Source organism: Bacillus rossius, chromosome 2 (genome assembly GCF_032445375.1).
Source record: "Bacillus rossius redtenbacheri isolate Brsri chromosome 2, Brsri_v3, whole genome shotgun sequence".
In the NCBI taxonomy this organism is placed as follows: Eukaryota; Metazoa; Arthropoda; class Insecta; order Phasmatodea; family Bacillidae; genus Bacillus; species Bacillus rossius.
Window position 1 is genome coordinate 36,679,981 of NC_086331.1, and position 22,945 is coordinate 36,702,925.

General features: G+C 40.2%; 1 protein-coding gene across 3 annotated transcripts in view; it reads left to right on the forward strand.

The window, feature by feature from the left end:
• Nucleotides 1-22,945, forward strand: part of LOC134529244 (L-threonine ammonia-lyase) — a 416,545-nt gene that overhangs the window by 97,600 nt on the left and 296,000 nt on the right. For 2 of the 3 annotated variants that reach the window (XM_063363140.1, XM_063363142.1), the window contains one exon: nucleotides 10,811-10,933. In XM_063363140.1, coding sequence (XP_063219210.1) covers nucleotides 10,811-10,933 — 123 coding nt within the window. Of the gene's footprint in view, nucleotides 1-10,810; nucleotides 10,934-22,945 lie in introns of those variants that run through there. The other variant, XM_063363143.1, reaches the window with a different exon arrangement.

Below are 22,945 nucleotides of genomic sequence, written 5' to 3' on the forward strand. Positions count from 1 at the left end.
TTTAGTTTTGTAATGTGTTCTTACTTTCAAATAAATTTATTAAACATATCCAATTTTTTTTTATTTCCTTGCATTAATAGTATTATCATTTAGCTACCTGTCTACCCGAGTGTCAGCTTGGCGCCACGAAGTCGGTGACTAACGGGCCTGTTGTAGCACGCGCGTCATGACTGCAGCTAGATTGCTTCGTGATGACACTTTGACGAGCTGTTTGTGGCAGGCTCAGACATTCCTGAGCGCCTCATGGTGCCACAAAGTCGCGGACTAATGTACCTTTTATAACATGCATGGTCAAGTCTATTGTTTGGGTCCCCTCGGCACTGCGAGACGACATTCCTGAGTGATGAGTCACGATGCAGGCAGTGCCTCGCGCCCTAATCTCTAATCACCTAGGTCATTAGTGGTTTTACCCGAGAGTGGTTTCCCATGTTTGGCTGTCAGGTTACATTTCTACCCCCACCCCTCACAGACCTGCTACGACATGCACATGAGTCATGCCGGGTTTTTCCGAAGACAATGGTACTTCCATGTACTACATTCCTATTGGCGGATACAACAGAAATACTCTGTTCCTAATGGTTTTTCCAAGAACAATCAGGTCCGAGGCTATAAAAGGACAGGATTAGCTGTCGGAGCTTCAGTGTGTTCTTAGAGTTTGAGTGAGCTAGTTCGTGTATGAGTTTCTCTGCTACCACGATTTCTACCGCCAACGCTACTTCGTGTTCTACAGCTACACTTCATCGTTTTCTGAGGTATGTTACATGTTTCGTTAACATTGCGTGTTTCTCAGCTTTTTGTAGGTTATCAGCTAGCTTGTTTTTTCTCTGTGCACTTATATGCAGGTAACCAGAAATTTGTCAGTTTAAACTTTTATCAGTACTTTAAATATTCTAGCATTTTTGGGATGTGCATTAGAGTATTTTTGAGGTTATGTAATCAATTATTCTTAGTTAACATTGAATATTTTTCAGCTTTAATTTTTATCAGTACTTTAAATATCCTACCATTTTTAGGATTGTACATGAAGGAGTAGCTTTGAGGTTATGTTTGCAACTTTTTTATTTAGTAACATTGCTAGTAGTTTAGGTTAGTAAGCTTGAGGGCTAGAGTTTTGAGGTTATGTTTGCAACTTTTTTTATTTAGTAACATTGCTATCAGTTTAGGTTAGTAAGCTTGAGGGCTAGAGTTTTGAGGTTATGTTTGTAACTTTTTTATTTAGTTACATTGCTATCAGTTTAGGTTAGTAAGCTTGAGGGCTAGAGTTTTGAGGTTATGTTTGCAACTTTTTCGTGTTAACATCTAGCTACATTGTATTCTTAATTCTTTTGTTATAGTTCTCCGTGCGTCGAGCTACCGTTGCGTGTTCCGTACGTTTGACCAGTCTACCGATTGTCGTGATGATGGCCTCTACCATTCAGAAATGCCGTTTCTGCTCTGCTACATTCACGGCAGGCAACAACCGCTACCGGCACGAGCGTCAGTGTGCTGAGAACCAGCATCGTGACCACCAGCAGTGCCACCTATGTGGAAAGATGGTCGCACGCAGCGATAAGATGCAGCAGCACCTTGCATCATGCACTGGAGCTGTCGCCACATCTGGAATGCGGTGTAGCTTCTGCTACAAGGCCTTCGCCCGTGCTGATTTTGCTAGACGACATGAGAAGTCGGCTTGCGGTCTTAACGCAAACCGCATAGTGCATTCCTGCGAGAACTGCGCTAAGGAGTTCGCCAGGGCTGATAAGTTAAAAGCCCACATGAAGGTATGCAAGGGGCCTGCTCCACCTCCGACAAAGAAGCAGAGGATATTAGCAGTTAAGCCTGCAGTTGCGCCCAAGCCTTCGACCAGCCGAACAAAGGTGGTGACCGGGGCTGGTTTGGCCAATGCCCACGGTTTCATCACCGCCGAAGTGGGTTTCAAGGGCAACTTGAAGACGTACGTGGCAGAAAACACATCAAGTACTGCCAAGGATATCTGCTCGTACCTGAACTCCATCGAGGCAAAAATAATGAGCCAACTTGTAGAGGAGATAGAGGAGAACGGTCCACTCAAATTCAACATCGTGCTTGAGTGTGATTACGAAAAACCTGTGGATGTTAGCGAAGACAAGAGAGCGTTCAAAACCGTTAATGTGCCCCTCTACACAGTTCATGAGGTGGAGGAAGCAGTTACTGGGTCCATCTCTAAGATCTGCAAGGAGGAGGAAGACTACATGGGAAAAGGGTCCGGATGGACTTTGTCGGCCGTTAAGCGACTTCAACTTCGCATAAACAAGCTCGATCCACTCCGTGCCAGCTCCTACATCTCACTGCCTACCACCATCGAGTCAAGACATGCGGTGATAAATCCACAAAACCTCGAAGACCACATGTGTTTTAAGTGGTCTATTCTTGTGAAGTACGTGGAAGGGTGGAATCCTGAGCGTGTCAACCAGCGATACCATGACTTGGAAGAGAAATTCAACTTCACGAACATAGAGTTTCCTACTCCAATCAGGCAAATACCGCTGTTCGAAAAGCAGAACCCTGGAGTCTCCATCAACATTTACAGCATCGACGAGAATCTGAATGTTGTACCTGCACGAGTCGCTCCTGAAGAAAAAGAACTTCATTTCGATCTTCTGCTCTTGGTTAATGACGATTCGTCCCATTTCACATACATTAAAAATTTTTCTGCCCTGGTTCGGTCCCAAATCACTACACACGAGCAACGAATTCATGTCTGCAAAAGATGCTTCAAGCATTATGATGATCAGGATAGGGTTAGTGGGCTCACTGGTCTTCAGTGTTTGGAAAAACACAGTGAGCTCTGCAAACAGCATGCTGCTGTTCGAATGGAAATGCCATTCCCCGATCAAAATGGGCAGCCACCTGTTCTGCAGTTCAAAAACTTCCACCATGCTGATAAGATGCCCATCGTGGTATATTGCGACTTTGAAGCTATTCTGGAGAAAATCCATACATGCCACCCGAATCCTGATGAAGCATACACACTGCAGTATCAAAAGCATAAAGCATACAGCTACTGCATTTATGTGAAAGCTGATAACACCATCATTCCTGTACACCTCACTTCAGCACTTCCATCAGAGCCTGAATTGTATCGCGGTTGTGACGCAGAGGATAAGTTCATCTCACGCATTGTGGAGATTGGTCATGATGTACAAAAAATATTTTCTACATCTGTTCCTATGACTCCGCTCACACATGCACAGAACACTGCTTTTCTGCAAGCAAGAGTGTGTTGCTACTGTGCAGGAAAGTTCGGAGGAACTGCCAAGAAAGTTCGTGATCACAATCACTTTACCGGTGAATATCTGGGGCCTGCATGTAATGACTGCAACCTTCTCAGGCGCAGACCAAAAAAGTTGATTGTGTTCTTCCACAACCTGACGTACGACCAGAACTTCATTATCAGGAAGTTGGGGTACGACAGTAAAGACATCTTCATAATCCCGAATTCAGAGGAGAAGCTGATAACTTTTTCCAAGAAGTTGTATGATAAGTTCAGCATTCAGTTTGTCGATACGTTCCGTTTCATGAGTCGGGGTCTTGCTTCGCTCGCTGAGTTCTTGCCGGCAGACAAGTTTGTCAGTACTGCTGAGTTTTTCGCGCCTGATGAGTTGGAGTTGGTTACCCGCAAGGGTGTCTTCCCGTATGATTTTGTGGATTCTTTTGCTCGACTAGATGATATTAGTCTTCCGCCTATCGGCGATTTCTACAATAGTCTGACTGATTCCATGATTTCAGAGATGGAGTACGCTCATGCAGTGAAAGTCTGGGACAAGTTTCAGTGTGCTACTTTGGGGGAGTACGCTGACTTGTACCTAAAGACGGATGTTCTGATTTTGGCGGATGTATTCGAGAATTTCCGTTCCATCTGTTTGGAGACATACAGCCTAGATCCATCTCACTATATTTCTTGTCCAGGGTTCGCTTTCGATGCAATGCTTCGAACCACAGGTGTACAGCTAGAGCTTCTTACCGATTATGATATGTACATGTTTGTGGAGGCTGGTATTAGGGGGGGAGTAGCGCAAAGCATTAAACGTCATTGCGTAGCCAATAACTCCTACATACCTGAGACATATGATGCATCCAAGCCATCCACATTCCTGGAGTACATTGATGCAAATAACTTGTACGGGTGGGCGATGTCTCTGCCGCTTCCGATTCGACATTTCCAATGGGCAGACACATCAATTGATGTCGTGTCTGTTCCAGATGATTCTCCTACAGGCTACATTATTGAGTGTGATGTGGAGTACCCTCCCGAGCTCCACGAAAGTCATAAAGACCTGCCATTTCTCCCCGTAAATCAGTGTCCGCCCGGCTCAAATCAATCAAAGCTGATGACAACACTTGAAAATAAAGAGCACTACATTGTCCACTACAAAAACCTACAGCAAGCAGTATCTCATGGGTTGAGAGTGACTAAGATACACCGAGTCCTACAGTTTGAGCAGTCGGCATGGTTGGAGCCCTATATTCGGCTGAATACCAACAAGCGGAAAGCAGCAGCCAACGAGTTCGAGAAGGAGTTCTTTAAGCTCGCTGTGAACTCGACATTTGGTAAACTGATGGAAAATAAAAGGCGGAGGCTCAAAATGGAGTTGGTGTGCTCTGAGAAGAGGTTCAAGAAGTTGGTGTGTCGTCCATCCTTCAAGGACCGTACAATGTACGAACCGAATTTGTCTCTAGTCCACCTTAATCACGAGACCATCATTTTCGACAAGCCGATCTATGCCGGACTGGCCGTACTAGATCTTTCAAAGACTCTCATGTACGACTTCCACTACAATACCATGAAACCCCGTTACCATGACAATATTCACATGATGTATATGGATACAGACAGTTTTGTGTATGAGATCCAGACAGCAGACTTTTACTCAGACCTCAAAGCCAACCCTACACTGATGGCTAAATTCGACACCAGCTGCTACCCTTCCGACCACCCATGCTTCTCCCCCATCAACAAGAAAGTTGTCGGTAAATTCAAAGATGAATGTGGGGGGGAAGTGATGGAGGAGTTTGTAAGCCTACGGGCCAAACTCTACGCCTACAGGTGTGGTGGTAAGAGCGAGAAAAAGGCCAAGGGCATCCAGCGATGTGTGGTCAAAAACCACATAACATTCGATGACTACCTGGATGCCCTGCAAGACCACCGCACAATGAGGGCAGGCGTTAGAGCAATTCGCTCCCGTCAGCACATACTCTATACTGAGTACAGCAATAAGCTGGCCATAACGTGGGAGGACGACAAACGGTTGATCTGCGAAGATGGTATCCGCACGGTCCCCCATGGATATGTTGGATGCGATGAATAATTTTTTTTCTGTAAATAGTTTGGTTGTTGTTTTCATTAATTTTATAGTTTTTCTGTTGTTTTTTTTCGTTTTATAGTTTTCATTTTGTTGTACAGTTTATGTTTTTGCTGTATAGTTTTCATTTTTGTTATATAGATTATGTTTTTGATGTATAGTTTTCATTTTTGTTGTAAAGTTTCCGTTTTTTTTATGTGTTGTTTCTGTTTTTGCCCAATTTTTGATGTGTAAAATATGTTCTTAATTTAATAAATACAATTTTACCTACATATTGTTTATTATTTTTAATATAGAATCTATATCCGACGAGGTACTGATACTTATAAATGTCTTACAGAATGGTGAAATGTAATTATACACAAACATTAAAATATCTGCTTCCATGCAGCTTTTAAACACGAGTACGCAAACACGGACCTGTTTATAAAAGTGAAATGTAATTATACACAAACATTAAGATATCTGCTTCCGTGCAGCTTTTAAAACATGTGTACGCAAACATGAGAAGAGATTATTACTTGTGAGTTAGGACTCTGAAAAATTTCTCGTCCGCTAAGATGGAGTAATAAAGGTTTTTTTTTTAAATTATCATTACTTTAACTAACGCATCCACAACGATAGTATTGATAACATATAATTTAGTTAAAACCTATAAGTGATAAGACTTTAAGAAAAAATGTCGGTTAAAACAGCAAAATGACTGTGGATTTTGTGGATTTTGTGGATTTTGTGGATTTTGTGGATTTTGTGGATTTTGTGGATTCTGTGGATTTTGGTCTATAAGGTACATAACAATGTTGGTAGAGAATTGTAACTCGACCTTACATACACTAACATACATTATAAACCTACAACCGATGATGACACCCATCATATGAAATCAAGATGGCAGTCTCCACTAAATAAGATGGCTGCCTCCAGCAGACAACGATGGTGTATATATTTTTTCCTGATTTTCTAAGTTAATAATTATGATTTTCCAAGATGGTGGATGTAACGAAAAATTGTAACAGGAATGAGTGGAGTGTTCGATGACGATGTTATTGTAACAGAGGGGTGGGGGTGCTAGATGATGTATTTGTAATTTAGAGGAGTGGGGTGTTCGATGCGTAGGTTTTTAATTAAAATTTTATTAAATAACATTTTTTTAATTTTATTTTAAAATTTTGATTATTTAATTTTTTTATAAATTTTAAATTTTTTTTCCATTAAAATCGGATAATAAATAAAGATTTTCAAGATGGTGGACGAAACTCAAAATGGCGGAATGTTCTAGAAAACAAAATGGCGGATAAAAACAAAATGGTTGCCGGAAGTGACGTCATACAAGATGGCCGCCGGAAGTGACGTAATCCAAGATGGCCGCCGGAAGTAACGTAATCCAAGATGGCCGCCGGAAATGAAGTAATCAAAGATTGCCGCCGGATCCCCGGATCCCCCTCCCCCCTCCCCTGCCCCAGGACCTACTATATTTACCTACTACTGTGTGTGTACTGTGCGCACTGTTTGTCCAGTGTGTGTGTACTGTGTGATCTTTTCTTTTCTTGAATGTGTGTCGTTTTGTTAAATGTAAGTAGCCAAATCTGTAGTAGCTCTGAATATTTACTAGTTTAATAGCTCTTTGTCCAAGTAAAATATTTTTCAGAGATTCTAGGTACTTAAGTAAGCGTAAAACATGTTCCGTTGGTCTAAACATTGTAATTGATTTTATCGATACTTTAGGTCTGACAGTTTGAAGGCGTTTTCTTGACTGCTTGTAATATGTTATATTAGCTATCGACGTAGAAATTCTTAAGGTTCGGAGACATCTAGTCTATACGACTGATATTGTACATGACCTGGTCTCGTGGTCCGAAGACACTTGACCTATACGCATATAATTGTACATAAACTGGTCAGAATTTATTTCATGCATTGAAAAACATAGAATTAAATGTTAGGTAGCGTGACAACGTATTTATTTCGTCCGACAGTTATTCTATCTAGTGTTGTTTTTCGTCGATTGAATGATTAATAAACTCCATGAAAGGTAATGGGAAAAAATAATTTTAAAAAATAATTTTAAGCTTTAGTTATTCTTATCACTGGCCGAGAATCAAACCAAAGACAGAAATCTATTGCGTCAATCATAATTTTAATAAGGGACTTTTTTGATGAATTTTGTAATTTTTTTCCGAATTTCTAGGCCAATAAATCCAATTTTAAAAAAGGGCGGTCATATCGGCTTATAGGAGGCTGGTATAAAAGAAATGTTAACTGCTTTAGGATTTTGAACATGAGTTATTAAATAAGTATTATTGGCGGGAGTGGGCCTGACCCTGCGGGGAAGGTGACTGTCCCCTGAGGTGTCGGAGCTGTTGCCGGCTCTAGTTATCCGAGACATGATCCATCAGGTGCACGGAATGGGTGCAAGGATGCGAAAACATAGCCTCTCCGCACCAAGTGGCAATCCTCTGCCTCCACGTGGGCTCCGCTGTTGGAGGCGAATCGTGGTGACTATGTTGGGATGGGTAACCTCAACCTCTAGTAATAACATAGCCTTAACTAAAGAGGACAATACCGGGCGTAACCCTGCCGCAGTGCATTCTCAATTGCATGCATGGGACCAGAAATGGTGAATTGGCTGAATCTGAGGTCAACAGCAGATGCGTTTGCAACATTTCTGAGGGGTTCGACTGCCGAGCCTCGGTGTCTTGGTCCCAAAGGGCCCCATAGTGAATGGATCAGGCCTATGGTAATGGAAACGACCAAGAATGGCACCGGCATGTTCGGGGGCACCCGGGCTTAAAAAAGAGCTGTAAACTGCTCGAATAGGCGTGATATATTCCCCTATTCCAGTTTTCGAGGAAGGTACCGAGGTAACCCCGAGGCCCTCCAGCCCACGATTGATCGAATTGTCATTTCTAGCCATGGCTCTCTGCAGTCGCCGCCGGATGAGTCCAGGCACGTCCGGGCCTTAACCGGTTGTAAATCTGTCGGGCCGAGGTATGGCAGATTGGAGGTTAGTCCGAGGAGACGAGGACATCCAGTGAAGTGATTCTGAAGAGTGGCGGTCGGTCAGCCAGTTGTCGAACGGTCTTGTGCCGCATAGACACCAAGTTGGTAGTAGTACGGAAAGAATCCATGAAAGACTGAATGGTGTCCCGCTGAGGTTTTCTCCAAGGCCCAGGATTCTGATTGGCTAGGACTCGTACTTGGTAGTGGTGCTCCGATCGCTTGGAGCAGGTTCCTAGGGTTCTCCAGCCCGATGCGTAGTCGACGTGGTGAGCGACGACACAGCTCCAGTACTAGCCTGGACAGCTAGCAGAGGTTGGATAGGCCTCCACCGGACCACGGGTTCACTGGGTGTTTTGAGGAGTCCCAGTGTGATGTGGGAGATCGGGGAAGGTGCCAGCAGTGCTGATAAAGTCTTAAGGCTCAGGACACAGCCAACTGTCTGGTTAGCTGAGTGAGGTACAGGGTTGAGGCAGTGACTATGCTGGGTTGGTGGCCCTAGCCGCTGGTCATTGCCAAAGCACGAATACCCTCCCGATCAAACAAGAGGGAGTGATGCCTAACAGTTCTGTTTTAAATAAGCTATGGAATGTATATAAAATTAACTGGAAGTTTCTCCCACCCTACCCTGATAGGGTGCATATGTGGGAGGGGAATGTGAGAATGTCGACCATAGTTCGGAATAATCTGTCTAAAGTAATGTTTTTGCATTTATCGAGTATCGAACCAAGGATGGATATCAATAAAATAATTCAGTAAATAAATGAGTCAATTTTTTTGATGAAGTATGGAATGTTTCCCGAATTTATAGCTAAATAATTTAGAATTTCCAAGATGTCCAAATATTAACCTGGCAAGCGCCATAGTAATAATAAATTATTACTACACTCCTACACTCTAGTGGTTAAAAATTAAACTAATATGGCGGCAAAATACTCTGACAGACGATGTGTGTACTAAGTGACACTGGGGTTCATAGTAACAAGTATCGAAAACAAGATTGCGGCAGCACTCTCTAGCAGATGCCGTGTATACTATGTGACACAAGCGCTCCTGGTAGCGAGTACTGAAAACAAGATGGCGGTTCCAACTCGAATATGCGATGTTATTTATCCTTCAAATTAAAAAAAATTCATGTCCGAATATGTGTGTTATTTTTATATACATTATGTAATTCTCATTTTGGTAAATGTCTCAATGGTCGAGTGGTTAAAGGCGTATGTTTTCCAACCTAGAGGTCAGAGCTGCGTTGGTACGAATCACAGTGCTTCAAATGTATTTTACATAAAAATTTGAATTTAGTATGTTGATAAAGACCGTAACAGCTCTGGTAGGTAATGAAACATCGACCTTATGTGAAGATTTGGAGCGATGCTGGCGCTCTCTAAAGTTAACAGAGGAAACAAAGATGTCGGTATTTAAGATGGCGGCCTCCAGCAGAACAAAAAAAATAATATGGTGACTGTGACATCATACAAGTTGCTGGCCTCAAGCAGACGAAAACAAAATGGCGGACTTTATGTCAGAATCAAAAAAGTGGCTCTGAAATCAGATCCAAGATGATGGAAATGTTAATAGAATTCAAAATGGCAGCCTTAACGAAAATTGCAACATTAGGGAGTGTGGAATTCCATTTAAAAATGGTGGATGGTTCTAGAAAACCAAATAGCGGAATTAAAAATTGCAGAAAGTTCTAGAAAATAAAATGGCCGATCTAAGTTGTCTGCTGGGGTCAAGGTAGGTCAAAAATGAAGGTCAAAGGTCACGGTCAAGGCCATCCAAGATTTCGGTCTTGACGTAACGATCCACAGCCCGAACCCCGGCACAAGTAAAACAGTCAGAAGCAAGTCCTCGGAGCCCCCCTTTTCTACACTACTGTTGTTTTCTTTGGAACCGAAGGTAACTTACTCCATGTGTCAAATACTTGTGTTAATTGTATTGACTTAGCTTATTGTCTCCCACTCTTCGCCAAATTCCGATTCAAAAGAACTATCTCAGCAAATGAATTAGCAATACAAATTTTTTTTTTAATGTTAAGGGAGGATAAGGGATTTGGCCTTTAAAAGGAGAAAAAATCACAAGTTGTCAAGAATAGATGCCAAAGACACGATGAGAATGGATGCAAGTTATTTACGCTTATTTCTAGAATGGTTCGTTTTTGAAAATAAATTAACACTTTTTTTAACTCCTGTTTTTAGTGTATAAGTTTCATCCACACATTTTGTACATAGTGTATTTATTAAACCGATCGTGCTAATTTTTACCGAGGATATTTGGTCAGTTGGTAGCGTACTCAACTTGCATTTGGAATGTCGTGCGTTCTATTCCACCCGGTGGCACTGTAAGTGGTTTTTCTCTTTATGAATTTTAACTTCCCTTTTTCATACAAATTTCTTAAAATGAACATTATCGAGTCTTATTAGCCTACTGATATTTAGCTAAGATTTAAATTTAATATTAAAAAAATGCTTAAAGTTGATTACATGTTACAGGAGGATAGAAATGAATATGTGGATCCCTTCTGCTGTTCAGAGAAACCGCAAAAATTGCAGTTTTCTGACATTACATCTGCCGCTTTCAAGATCAAGACTGGTGTAATGGTCACACCATGCATGGTAAGTTAAATGTCTCTCGTAATTAACTATAAGGACCAATTAGTGCCATAGGAAATTAAATTTTTTTAGGAGTGAAACTGTGACCTTTAATTGTATTTTTAATAAGTTATGTTTTCCTTTGACCTTTAAGGAAAAAGAAAAAAAATGTATATTTAATTTAAGTTGTATTGTAATTTTTATAGCATATATATATATATAATTTATTGTTTTGTTTTTTCATTATCAAGAAAAAATTCATATTTTGACCTGCACAACTAAAACATTACAGTGGCTGGAACTACTTATTAGTTAATTTCCAAGTACTGGTATGAACACATAAATCATCCCTGCTTGAAACTGTGATCGTATCATAATTAAGAATCACATATACTAGACGGGAGAAATTACAGTTAAAGTTGTGATTGCAGTTATCAATTAGTTTTACTCCTGAAACTGAAATATTGTATAAAGTTATAATGATCTGCGAGTTACTCATATAAAAAGATTACAATTTAATAAGTAAGAGCCATTACGTGTTTGGTTGAATTTAATCGAGGAATACACGTAAGTCATGAAACTAGATTTTAAAGTCAACAGCAATACATTGGACTCGCGATACAGAGGGTCCATGTTGGAATTCCGGTCTGGCTATCTTGATTTCAGTTTTCCACGGCAAATGCTGGGATGGTGCCTTATTAGCTTTGTTTCCTGCTCCAATTTCCTATACATGTAGGGTTTGCGCCCGACTCTAATTACCTCCTACACAACGTCAATACTTGATTAATAAATTAAGGTCAAATTAAATAATTTCAGATAAAATTTACACATACTAAATAAATAAGTTAATAATTTTCTGTAAAATCATACAAAATGGTAAATTTTATTTTGCTTGCAGATATTTAAAACATTTTTATCTTATTCAGCACGACAAAAAAACATATTTTACAAGCTCTTTTTAGTAGGTAACATACGAGTATTTTTATTCATAAAATATTTTTGTTATAGAATTGTTTGAAAAATATACCACTATTTTAAATGTTACTTAACATTGCCAGTTAATGAGAATTGTCCTTCAGAAATCTCATCGCATCCAATTACTTTTTAAGCTTGTATATGTTGGTAATAATTTGTCGTTTAATAATAAAACAATAATGCCAGCACCTTATCTAATATAATCTTGTTTATTTATAATATAACTCAACGGTTATGCAAAAAGAATCCATAAATCAACTTGACTTTTAACGTTAAGAAAGTTAATAAAACCATATGGACAAGAGCAAATTTAAATTACTTTATTGTTAAAGGAATTTAGTAAATGGCATTTAGTACAATTTTAGTATGTTCGTTTTATTTGTAGGACACTGAAAACAAATTTCAAAGGCTTAAATAATGCTTCAGCCAAAACTAAGGCACGTTAGTAGTATAAGAATGTATGTTCTGCGGCAGGCGTCAGGCGGTGGAGCTGTGTGTCCTTTCCACCATCTTGGATTGTGACGTCACGGCGGCCATCTTGGACTCAAAATTCCTCAAAATTCCTCAAAATTGACTCAAAATTCCTCAAAAATGACTCAAAATGACTCAAAAATTCCCGTTTAAAGAAAAAAATTCCCGTTTTCGAGGGAAAAATTCCCGTTTCGAGGGAAAATTTCCCGTTTTATTCCGTAAAAATCCCAGCAGTTAGAAATGTCCATATGTAGGCTTAAGCATCCATGTCTACAGCCTCAGATAAGCCTCATCATGGATGACGTCAGCGTTGCAATTTTCGTTACGCCCACCATCTTGAAAATCCGTAATTTTTATGTTAGAAAATCGGGAAAAATTTTAAAAATCATTAAAAAAATTATTTGATCAAATTAAATAAAAATCTTAAAAACCACTGTTGCAGTTATCGTTACGGTCGCCATCTTGGATTATATAAATGTTGCATATTTCGTTACACCCACCATATTGGTTGAGTACCATGTCATTCTTACACTTTACGTTTCGACCACCATATTGGATCCTATTAATGTTGCAATTATCGTAATGGACGCCATCTTGAAATTTAGACGCCATCTTGTAATTTAGACGCCATCTTGGAAATCCGTAATTTTTATGTTAGAAAATCGGGAAAAATTCCAAAATTCACCAAAAAAAATTAACTTTTTAGAATTCTGATTGATTATATCGATTCCCGTCCTTGGTTCGAAACCGATGAGGGCAAAAAAAATATCACATCAGATCCTTCCTCCACAGAAGCCACCTACAGACTGACCTACCACCACCAATAACAGGGTATTTACCATCAGCTGGTATGACGTCATGTCCGCCATCTTGTCTTTGTCCGCTGGAGGCCGCCATCTTGTTTTCGTCTGCTAGAGTGTGCTGACGACATGTTAGTATAATGTTCTGTTCACCATAACTTTGATCTCTTATATTGACATTGAACTTTGTCATTGACCTTGAACTTTGACCTTAACCTTGAACTTTAACCTTGACCTTGAAATTTGACCTTGACCTTGAACTTGAAATTTGACCTTGGCCTTTAAATTTGACCTTAACCTTGAAATTTGACCTTGACCTTGAAATTTGACCTTGACCCTGAAATTCGACTTTGACCTTGAAATTTGACCTTGTTACTGTCGACCATCATGGATCCGTCATTTTATGTTTAGTACATGCTAGCGGTCATTGCCATCATCATGTTTTCATCTGCTGGTGGACACCATCTTGTGTGTACTTGTATTATAGAGTACATGATAGTTTTATTCTAACCTGTTACAGTGCAGTTATCATTTATTATTACCGAGGTGCCCGCCATCTTGAAATTTGGCCGCCATCTTGAAATCATGTAATTATTTATCTAGAAATGCGGGAAAAATACCAAAAGTCTCCGAGGAAATCAATTATTAATTTACATATTGAATCGATGGATCCCTGTCCACGGTTCGATTCTTGACCAGTGACAGTTGTAACTAATTATGAAATAAATTTTAGGTTCTGTTTTCCATTACCTTTCGCGGAGTTTATTGCCCATTCACTCTACGAAAAACAACTCAAGTCAATATACCTGACCATCGAATTAATACAGTGCCGATTATCCTATTATGAAAGTCTAATTTTTCAATAATCTGAATAACCTAGAAGCCGTTCATGTACAAAGCCATACATATAGATCAATTGTCTTCAGTCCATGAGACCGAGTCACGTCATTATCAGACGTATAGGCTAGTCATTTCAGGTCCGCATGAACTTCGTCGTTAGCTAATTATATTCAATTAATCCATCGTGACATTTTTTATACTTACTAAAGGACCAAGTGACCTTGAAAAATATTTTAGTAACACCAATAGGTTTTAAACCTATAAATATTCAATCACTACATTTTGTACTACATGCAATCAACAAAAAGGAAGCACCGTCATCGAAAAGGCAGCACCATCAATAAAAAGCCAGCACATTTGGAAGCACCGACAACGAAAAGGCAGCACATTTGGAATCACCGACAACGAAAAGGAAGCACCATCAACGAAAAGGCCGCACCGCCAACGAAAAGGAAGCACATTTGGAAGCACCGACAAAGAAAAGGCAGCACCGCCATCGAAAAGGAAGCACATTTGGAAGCACCGACAAAGAAAAGGAAGCACCGCCAACGAAAAGGAAGAACATTTGGAAGCACCGACAACGAAAAGGCAGCACCGGCATCGAAAAGGAAGCACATTTGGAAGCACCGACAACGAAAAGGCAGCACCGGCATCGAAAAGGAAGCACATTTGGAAGCACCGACAACGAAAAGGCAGCACCGGCATCGAAAAGGAAGCACATTTGGAAGCACCGACAACGAAAAGGCAGCACCGGCATCGAAAAGGAAGCACATTTGGAAGCACCGACAACGAAAAGGCAGCACCGCCAACGAAAAGGTAGCACCGCCAACGAAAAAGCAGCTCATTTGGAAGCACCGACAACTATAAGGCAGCACAGTCATCGAAAAGGCAGCGCATTTGAAAGCTCCGTCAACTATAAGGCAGCACCGCCAACGAAAAGGCAGCTCATTTGGAAGCACCGACAACTATAAGGCAGCACCGCCAACGAAAAAGCAGCACATTTGGAAGCACCGACAACTAAAAGCCAGCACCGACAACGAAACGGCAGCACCGCCAACGAAAAGACAGCACATTTGGAAGCACCGGCAACGAAAAGACAGCACATTTGGAAGCACCGACAAAGAAAAGGCAGCACCGCCATCGAAAAGGAAGCACATTTGGAAGCACCGACAAAGAAAAGGCAGCACCGCCAACGAAAAGGAAGAACATTTGGAAGCACCGACAACGAAAAGGCAGCACCGGCATCGAAAAGGAAGCACATTTGGAAGCACCGACAACGAAAAGGCAGCACCGGCATCGAAAAGGAATCACATTTGTAAGCACCGACAACGAAAAGGCAGCACCGCCAACGAAAAGGTAGCACCGCCAACGAAAAAGCAGCTCATTTGGAAGCACCGACAACTATAAGGAAGCACAGTCATCGAAAAGGCAGCGCATTTGAAAGCTCCGTCAACTATAAGGCAGCACCGCCAACGAAAAGGCAGCTCATTTGGAAGCACCGACAACTATAAGGCAGCACCGCCAACGAAAAAGCAGCACATTTGGAAGCACCGATAACTAAAAGGCAGCACCGTCAACGAAAAGGCAGCACATTTGGAAGCACCGTCATCGAAAAGACAGCACATTTGGAAGCACCAAAAACGAAAAAGCAGCACGCCAACGAAAAGCCAGCACCGACATCGAAAAAGCAGCTCATTTGGAAGCACCGACAACTATAAGGCAGCTCCGCCAAAGAAAAGGCAGCACCGACAACGAAAAAGCAGCTCGTTTGGAAGCACCGACAACTATAAGGCAGCACCGCCAACGAAAAAGCAGCACATTTGGAAGCACCGACAACTAAAAGGCAGCACCGTCAACGAAAAGGCAGCACATTTGGAAGCACCATCATCGAAAAGACAGCACATTTGGAAGCACCGCCAACGAAAAAGCAGCTCATTTGGAAGCACCGACAACTATAAGGCAGCACAGTCATCGAAAAGGCAGCGCATTTGAAAGCTCCGTCAACTATAAGGCAGCACCGCCAACGAAAAGGCAGCTCATTTGGAAGCACCGACAACTATAAGGCAGCACCGCCAACGAAAAAGCAGCACATTTGGAAGCACCGACAACTAAAAGCCAGCACCGACAACGAAACGGCAGCACCGCCAACGAAAAGGCAGCACATTTGGAAGCACTGGCAACGAAAAGACAGAACATTTGGAAGCACCGACAACGAAAAGTCAGCACCATCGACGAAAAGGAAGCACATTTGGAAGAAGAAGTTACGAGAACTAAGTTTAAGTTAGAAATCAGAATACAAGAAATAAAAACATTTAATTTTTATAATTCAAATTATTTATTTTATTTCTGTACATTATACAAATGCAAGTAAAACAAGCCATTATTGTATGTAGCCAGCTTTCCTCAGTTCTTTGAGTATGAAGGATATTTCTTTGATGCACGAATAGTTTCCTGCACAAAGCGAGCCATGTAGAAGTCTTAGCCGGTCAACCAATATGTTTGGATCTTTCCATGATGTGAAATCAATCTCTTTTACCACCATTTTACTTACTTGTTTATTATAAATATTATGATCTCTGGTGTATTCCGTTTTAACACCAACCTCAGGGTAACTTTCATTATCGAGATAGTGATCATCACAAGCTTGATCAGATTTATTTAATATATCTCGACGTTTACATCGTTTCGGTCTCAGGACACCGACACAGTCTTCGATCTTGCATGCTTTAGCTGCTTCATCACAGTCTATATCTTTGTCAACAGCCTCAGAGTCGCTGTAGCAATCACCGTAGAAGTCATCATCTTCATACAGATTACCGTAAGAATTCGATGCCGATGATGTCGAAGTGTCTTCATCGTCTTCATGTTTCCTTTTTAGGAGTCCATCATTGTTACAGAGTAGGAAAGATCTACTTGAATTCGGCTGGAATGAATTCTCACTTTTCACGTTAAGGATTCTTCCATTGTCTTCATTCTTACATAAATCAACATCATCCTTCAATTTAAGTTTTTTGTCGAGATCGGAAGAGCCGCGAACATAATCTCTCCCAAGACAAGGAAAATTATTGTCGTAATGCAAATCGCTCTTACTTAGCCTAGTAGAGCCATCGTTGTCCTCTAGCTTGTACGCAGGCTTGGCGTTACAAGTTCTGCCATGTCTTTTTAAGCTCTCTCTCCGCGTAAACGACTTGCTACATCTAACACAACTTATCATATTACGTAGTGGATTTTTAACACAGTCATTCTTCTCGTGTTGTCTGCCATTCTTTCTCAAGATAAATTCTTTGCTGCAAAACTTACACCTGTGTCCTTTCAATACAGCAACAGTCACCGAATCAGGATTCATATTAGTTACTGAGACTATTGTCAGATGCAAACTGAGTGAATTAAATTAGATACATTACTTAAATAGAATTTTCTAAATATTTCAACAGCAAGAATTAAGTTACATCATACAAAAGAAATTGTTCCATGCGGTTTCGATTATTAGCATGAAATGTCGCCACGTGTTGTGTTGAGTCATAATTTATTTAGTTCTTTTATGTGGTATGCGGGATGCTCACTAACGTTCGCAAAACAAGGATGGCTTCGCTAGACATCAAGGAGAAGGAAGTTTGTCTTTCATGTTAATGCTTCTCAGCTGTCTCAAAGCATATTATTTGTCTGAGTAAAGTTATTATTTTTTAAATCCGCCTGATAAAAATATTGTATGTTCTGATTTATTGACTGAATTTCACTGATTAAATGTAACTCTGAATAAAAATGACATGACTCAGTAAGTAAAAAATTCTTCATGCAGAGATAGATCTCTAACAAATAATCAGGAGCACTCGGTGAAAACCATCAGATGTCTAGCCAGGAATAATCAGAAACACTTGGAGAAAGCCATCAATATAATATTAAGATTAATCAGAAGCACTCGGAGAAATCCATCAGATGTCTAGTTAGGTATAATCAGAAGTACACGGAGTACACCGCCATATTATTGTCAAGAATAATCGCAAGCTCACGGAGAAAACCACCATAATATTGTCAAGAATAATCAGGAGCACACGGAGAAAACCGCCATAATATTAACAAGAATAATCGGAAGCACACGGAGAAAACCACCACAAGTTTTCTTTAATATCATAAAAATACAGAAAAAAATATTTAATAAATAACAAAAAAAATTAATAAAAAATTTTAAATGACAAAATAAAATACAAAAATACATAAACAGATTCTGCTAGCTTGTGAACTTATCATTGTTGAGCAAAGATATAGTTCTAGTACAAGCCAGAATTTTATGTATTTTTGTATTTTATTTTGTCATTTAAAATTTTTTATTAATTTTTTTTGTTATTTATTAAATATTTTTTTCTGTATGTTTATGATATTAAAGAAAACTTGTGGTGGTTTTCTCCGTGTGCTTCCGATTATTCTTGTTAATATTATGGCGGTTTTCTCCGTGTGCTCCTGATTATTCTTGACAATATTATGGTGGTTTTCTCCGTGAGCTTGCGATTATTCTTGACAATAATATGGCGGTTTACTCCGTGTGCTTCTGATTATACCTAACTAGACATCTGATGGATTTCTCCGAGTGCTTCTGATTAATCTTGATATTATATTGATGGCTTTCTCCAAGTGTTTCTGATTATTCCTGGCTAGACATCTGATGGTTTTCACCGAGTGCTCCTGATTATTTGTTAGAGATCTATCTCTGCATGAAGAATTTTTTACTTACTGAGTCATGTCATTTTTATTCAGAGTTACATTTAATCAGTGAAATTCAGTCAATAAATCAGAACATACAATATTTTTATCAGGCGGATTAAAAATAATAACTTTACTCAGACAAATAATATGCTTTGAGACAGCTGAGAAGCATTAACATGAAAGACAAACTTCCTTCTCCTTGATGTCTAGCGAAGCCATCCTTGTTTTGCGAACGTTAGTGAGCATCCCGCATACCACATAAAAGAACTAAATAAATTATGACTCAACACAACACGTGGCGACATTTCATGCTAATAATCGAAACCGCATAGAACAATTTCTTTTGTATGATGTAACTTAATTCTTGCTGTTGAAATATTTAGAAAATTCTATTTAAGTAATGTATCTAATTTAATTCACTCAGTTTGCATCTGACAATAGTCTCAGTAACTAATATGAATCCTGATTCGGTGACTGTTGCTGTATTGAAAGGACACAGGTGTAAGTTTTGCAGCAAAGAATTTATCTTGAGAAAGAATGGCAGACAACACGAGAAGAATGACTGTGTTAAAAATCCACTACGTAATATGATAAGTTGTGTTAGATGTAGCAAGTCGTTTACGCGGAGAGAGAGCTTAAAAAGACATGGCAGAACTTGTAACGCCAAGCCTGCGTACAAGCTAGAGGACAACGAAGGCTCTACTAGGCTAAGGAAGAGCGATTTGCATTACGACAATAATTTTCCTTGTCTTGGGAGAGATTATGTTCGCGGCTCTTCCGATCTCGACAAAAAACTTAAATTGAAGGATGATGTTGATTTATGTAAGAATGAAGACAATGGAAGAATCCTTAACGTGAAAAGTGAGAATTCATTCCAGCCGACTTCAAGTAGATCTTTCCTACTCTGTAAAAATGATGAACTCCTAAAAAGGAAGCATGAAGACGATGAAGACACTTCGACATCATCGGCATCGAATTCTTACGGTAATCTGTGTGAAGATGATGACTTCTACGGTGATTGCTACAGCGACTCTGAGGCTGTTGACAAAGATATAGACTGTGATGAAGCAGCTAAAGCATGCAAGATCGAAGACTGTGTCGGTGTCCTGAGACCGAAACGATGTAAACGTCGAGATATATCAAATAAATCTGATCAAGCTTGTGATGATCACTATCTCGATAATGAAAGTTACCCTGAGGTTGGTGTTAAAACGGAATACACCAGAGATCATAATATTTATAATAAACAAGTAAGAAAAATGGTGGTAAAAGAGATTGATTTCACATCATGGAAAGATCCAAACATATTGGTTGACCGGCTAAGACTTCTACATGGCTCGCTTTGTGCAGGAAACTATTCGTGCATCAAAGAAATATCCTTCATACTCAAAGAACTGAGGAAAGCTGGCTACATACAATAATGGTTTGTTTTACTTGCATTTGTATAATGTACAGAAATAAAATAAATAATTTGAATTATAAAAATTAAATGTTTTTATTTCTTGTATTCTGATTTCTAACTAAAACTTAGTTCTCGTAACTTGTGCTTCCAAATGTGCTTCCTTTTCGTCAATCGTGCTGACTTTTCGTTGTCGGTGCTTCCAAATGTGCTGTCTTTTCGTTGGCGGTGCTTCCAAATGTGCTGCCTTTTCGTTGGCGGTGCTGCCGTTTCGTTGGCGGTGCTGGCTTTTAGTTGTCGGTGCTTCCAAATGTGCTGCTTTTTCGTTGGCGGTGCTGCCTTATAGTTGTCGGTGCTTCCAAACGAGCTGCTTTTTCGTTGTCGGTGCTGCCTTTTCTTTGGCGGAGCTGCCTTATAGTTGTCGGTGCTTCCAAATGAGCTGCTTTTTCGATGTCGGTGCTGGCTTTTCGTTGGCGTGCTGCTTTTTCGTTGTCGGTGCTTCCAAATGTGCTGTCTTTTCGATGACGGTGCTTCCAAATGTGCTGCCTTTTCGTTGACGGTGCTGCCTTTTAGTTGTCGGTGCTTCCAAATGTGCTGCTTTTTCGTTGGCGGTGCTGCCTTATAGTTGTCGGTGCTTCCAAATGAGCTGCCTTTTCGTTGGCAGTGCTGCCTTATAGTTGACGGAGCTTTCAAATTCGCTGCCTTTTCGATGACTGTGCTGCCTTATAGTTGTCGGTGCTTCCAAATGAGCTGCTTTTTCGTTGGCGGTGCTACCTTTTCGTTGGCGGTGCTGCCTTTTCGTTGTCGGTGCTTCCAAATGTGCTTCCTTTTCGATGCCGGTGCTGCCTTTTCGTTGTCGGTGCTTCCAAATGTGCTTCCTTTTCGATGCCGGTGTTGCCTTTTCGTTGTCGGTGCTTCCAAATATGCTTCCTTTTCGATGCCGGTGCTGCCTTTTCGTTGTCGGTGCTTCCAAATGTGCTGACTTTTCGTTGGCGGTGCTTCCTTTTGGTTGTCGGTGCTTCCAAATGTGCTTCCTTTTCGATGCCGGTGCTGCCTTTTTGTTGTCGGTGCTTCCAAATGTGCTTCCTTTTCGATGCCGGTGCTGCCTTTTCGTTGTCGGTGCTTCCAAATGTTCTTCCTTTTCGATGCCGGTGCTGCCTTTTCGTTGTCGGTGCTTCCAAATGTTCTTCCTTTTCGTTGGCGGTGCTGCCTTTTCTTTGTCGGTGCTTCCAAATGTGCTTCCTTTTCGATGGCGGTGCTGCCTTTTCTTTGTCGGTGCTTCCAAATGTGCTTCCTTTTCGTTGGCGGTGCGGCCTTTTCGTTGATGGTGCTTCCTTTTCGTTGTCGGTGATTCCAAATGTGCTGCCTTTTCGTTGTCGGTGCTTCCAAATGTGCTGGCTTTTTATTGATGGTGCTGCCTTTTCGATGACGGTGCTTCCTTTTTGTTGATTGCGTGTAGTACAAAATGTAGTGATTGAATATTTATAGGTTTAAAACCTCTTGGTGTTACTAAAATATTTTTCAAGGTCACTTGGTCCTTTAGTAAGTATAAAAAATGTCACGATGGATTAATTGAATATAATTAGCTAACGACGAAGTTCATGCGGACCTGAAATGACTAGCCTATACGTCTGATAATGACGTGACTCGGTCTCATGGACTGAAGACAATTGATCTATATGTATGGCTTTGTACATGAACGGCTTCTAGGTTATTCAGATTATTGAAAAATTAGACTTTCATAATAGGATAATCGGCACTGTATTAATTCGATGGTCAGGTATATTGACTTGAGTTGTTTTTCGTAGAGTGAATGGGCAATAAACTCCGCGAAAGGTAATGGAAAACAGAACCTAAAATTTATTTCATAATTAGTTACAACTGTCACTGGTCAAGAATCGAACCGTGGACAGGGATCCATCGATTCAATATGTAAATTAATAATTGATTTCCTCGGAGACTTTTGGTATTTTTCCCGCATTTCTAGATAAATAATTACATGATTTCAAGATGGCGGCCAAATTTCAAGATGGCGGGCACCTCGGTAATAATAAATGATAACTGCACTGTAACAGGTTAGAATAAAACTATCATGTACTCTATAATACAAGTACACACAAGATGGTGTCCACCAGCAGATGAAAACATGATGATGGCAATGACCGCTAGCATGTACTAAACATAAAATGACGGATCCATGATGGTCGACAATATCAAGGTCAAATTTCAAGGTCAAAGTCGAATTTCAGGGTCAAGGTCAAATTTCAAGGTCAAGGTCAAATTTCAAGGTTAAGGTCAAATTTAAAGGCCAAGGTCAAATTTCAAGGTCAAGGTCAAAGTTCAAGGTCAAGGTCAAATTTCAAGGTCAAGGTTAAAGTTCAAGGTTAAGGTCAAAGTTCAAGGTCAATGACAAAGTTCAATGTCAATATAAGAGATCAAAGTTATGGTGAACAGAACATTATACTAACATGTCGTCAGCACACTCTAGCAGACGAAAACAAGATGGCGGCCTCCAGCGGACAAAGACAAGATGGCGGACATGACGTCATACCAGCTGATGGTAAATACCCTGTTATTGGTGGTGGTAGGTCAGTCTGTAGGTGGCTTCTGTGGAGGAAGGATCTGATGTGATATTTTTTTTTGCCCTCATCGGTTTCGAACCAAGGACGGGAATCGATATAATCAATCAGAATTCTAAAAAGTTAATTTTTTTTGGTGAATTTTGGAATTTTTCCCGATTTTCTAACATAAAAATTACGGATTTCCAAGATGGCGTCTAAATTACAAGATGGCGTCTAAATTTCAAGATGGCGTCCATAACGATAATTGCAACATTAATAGGATCCAATA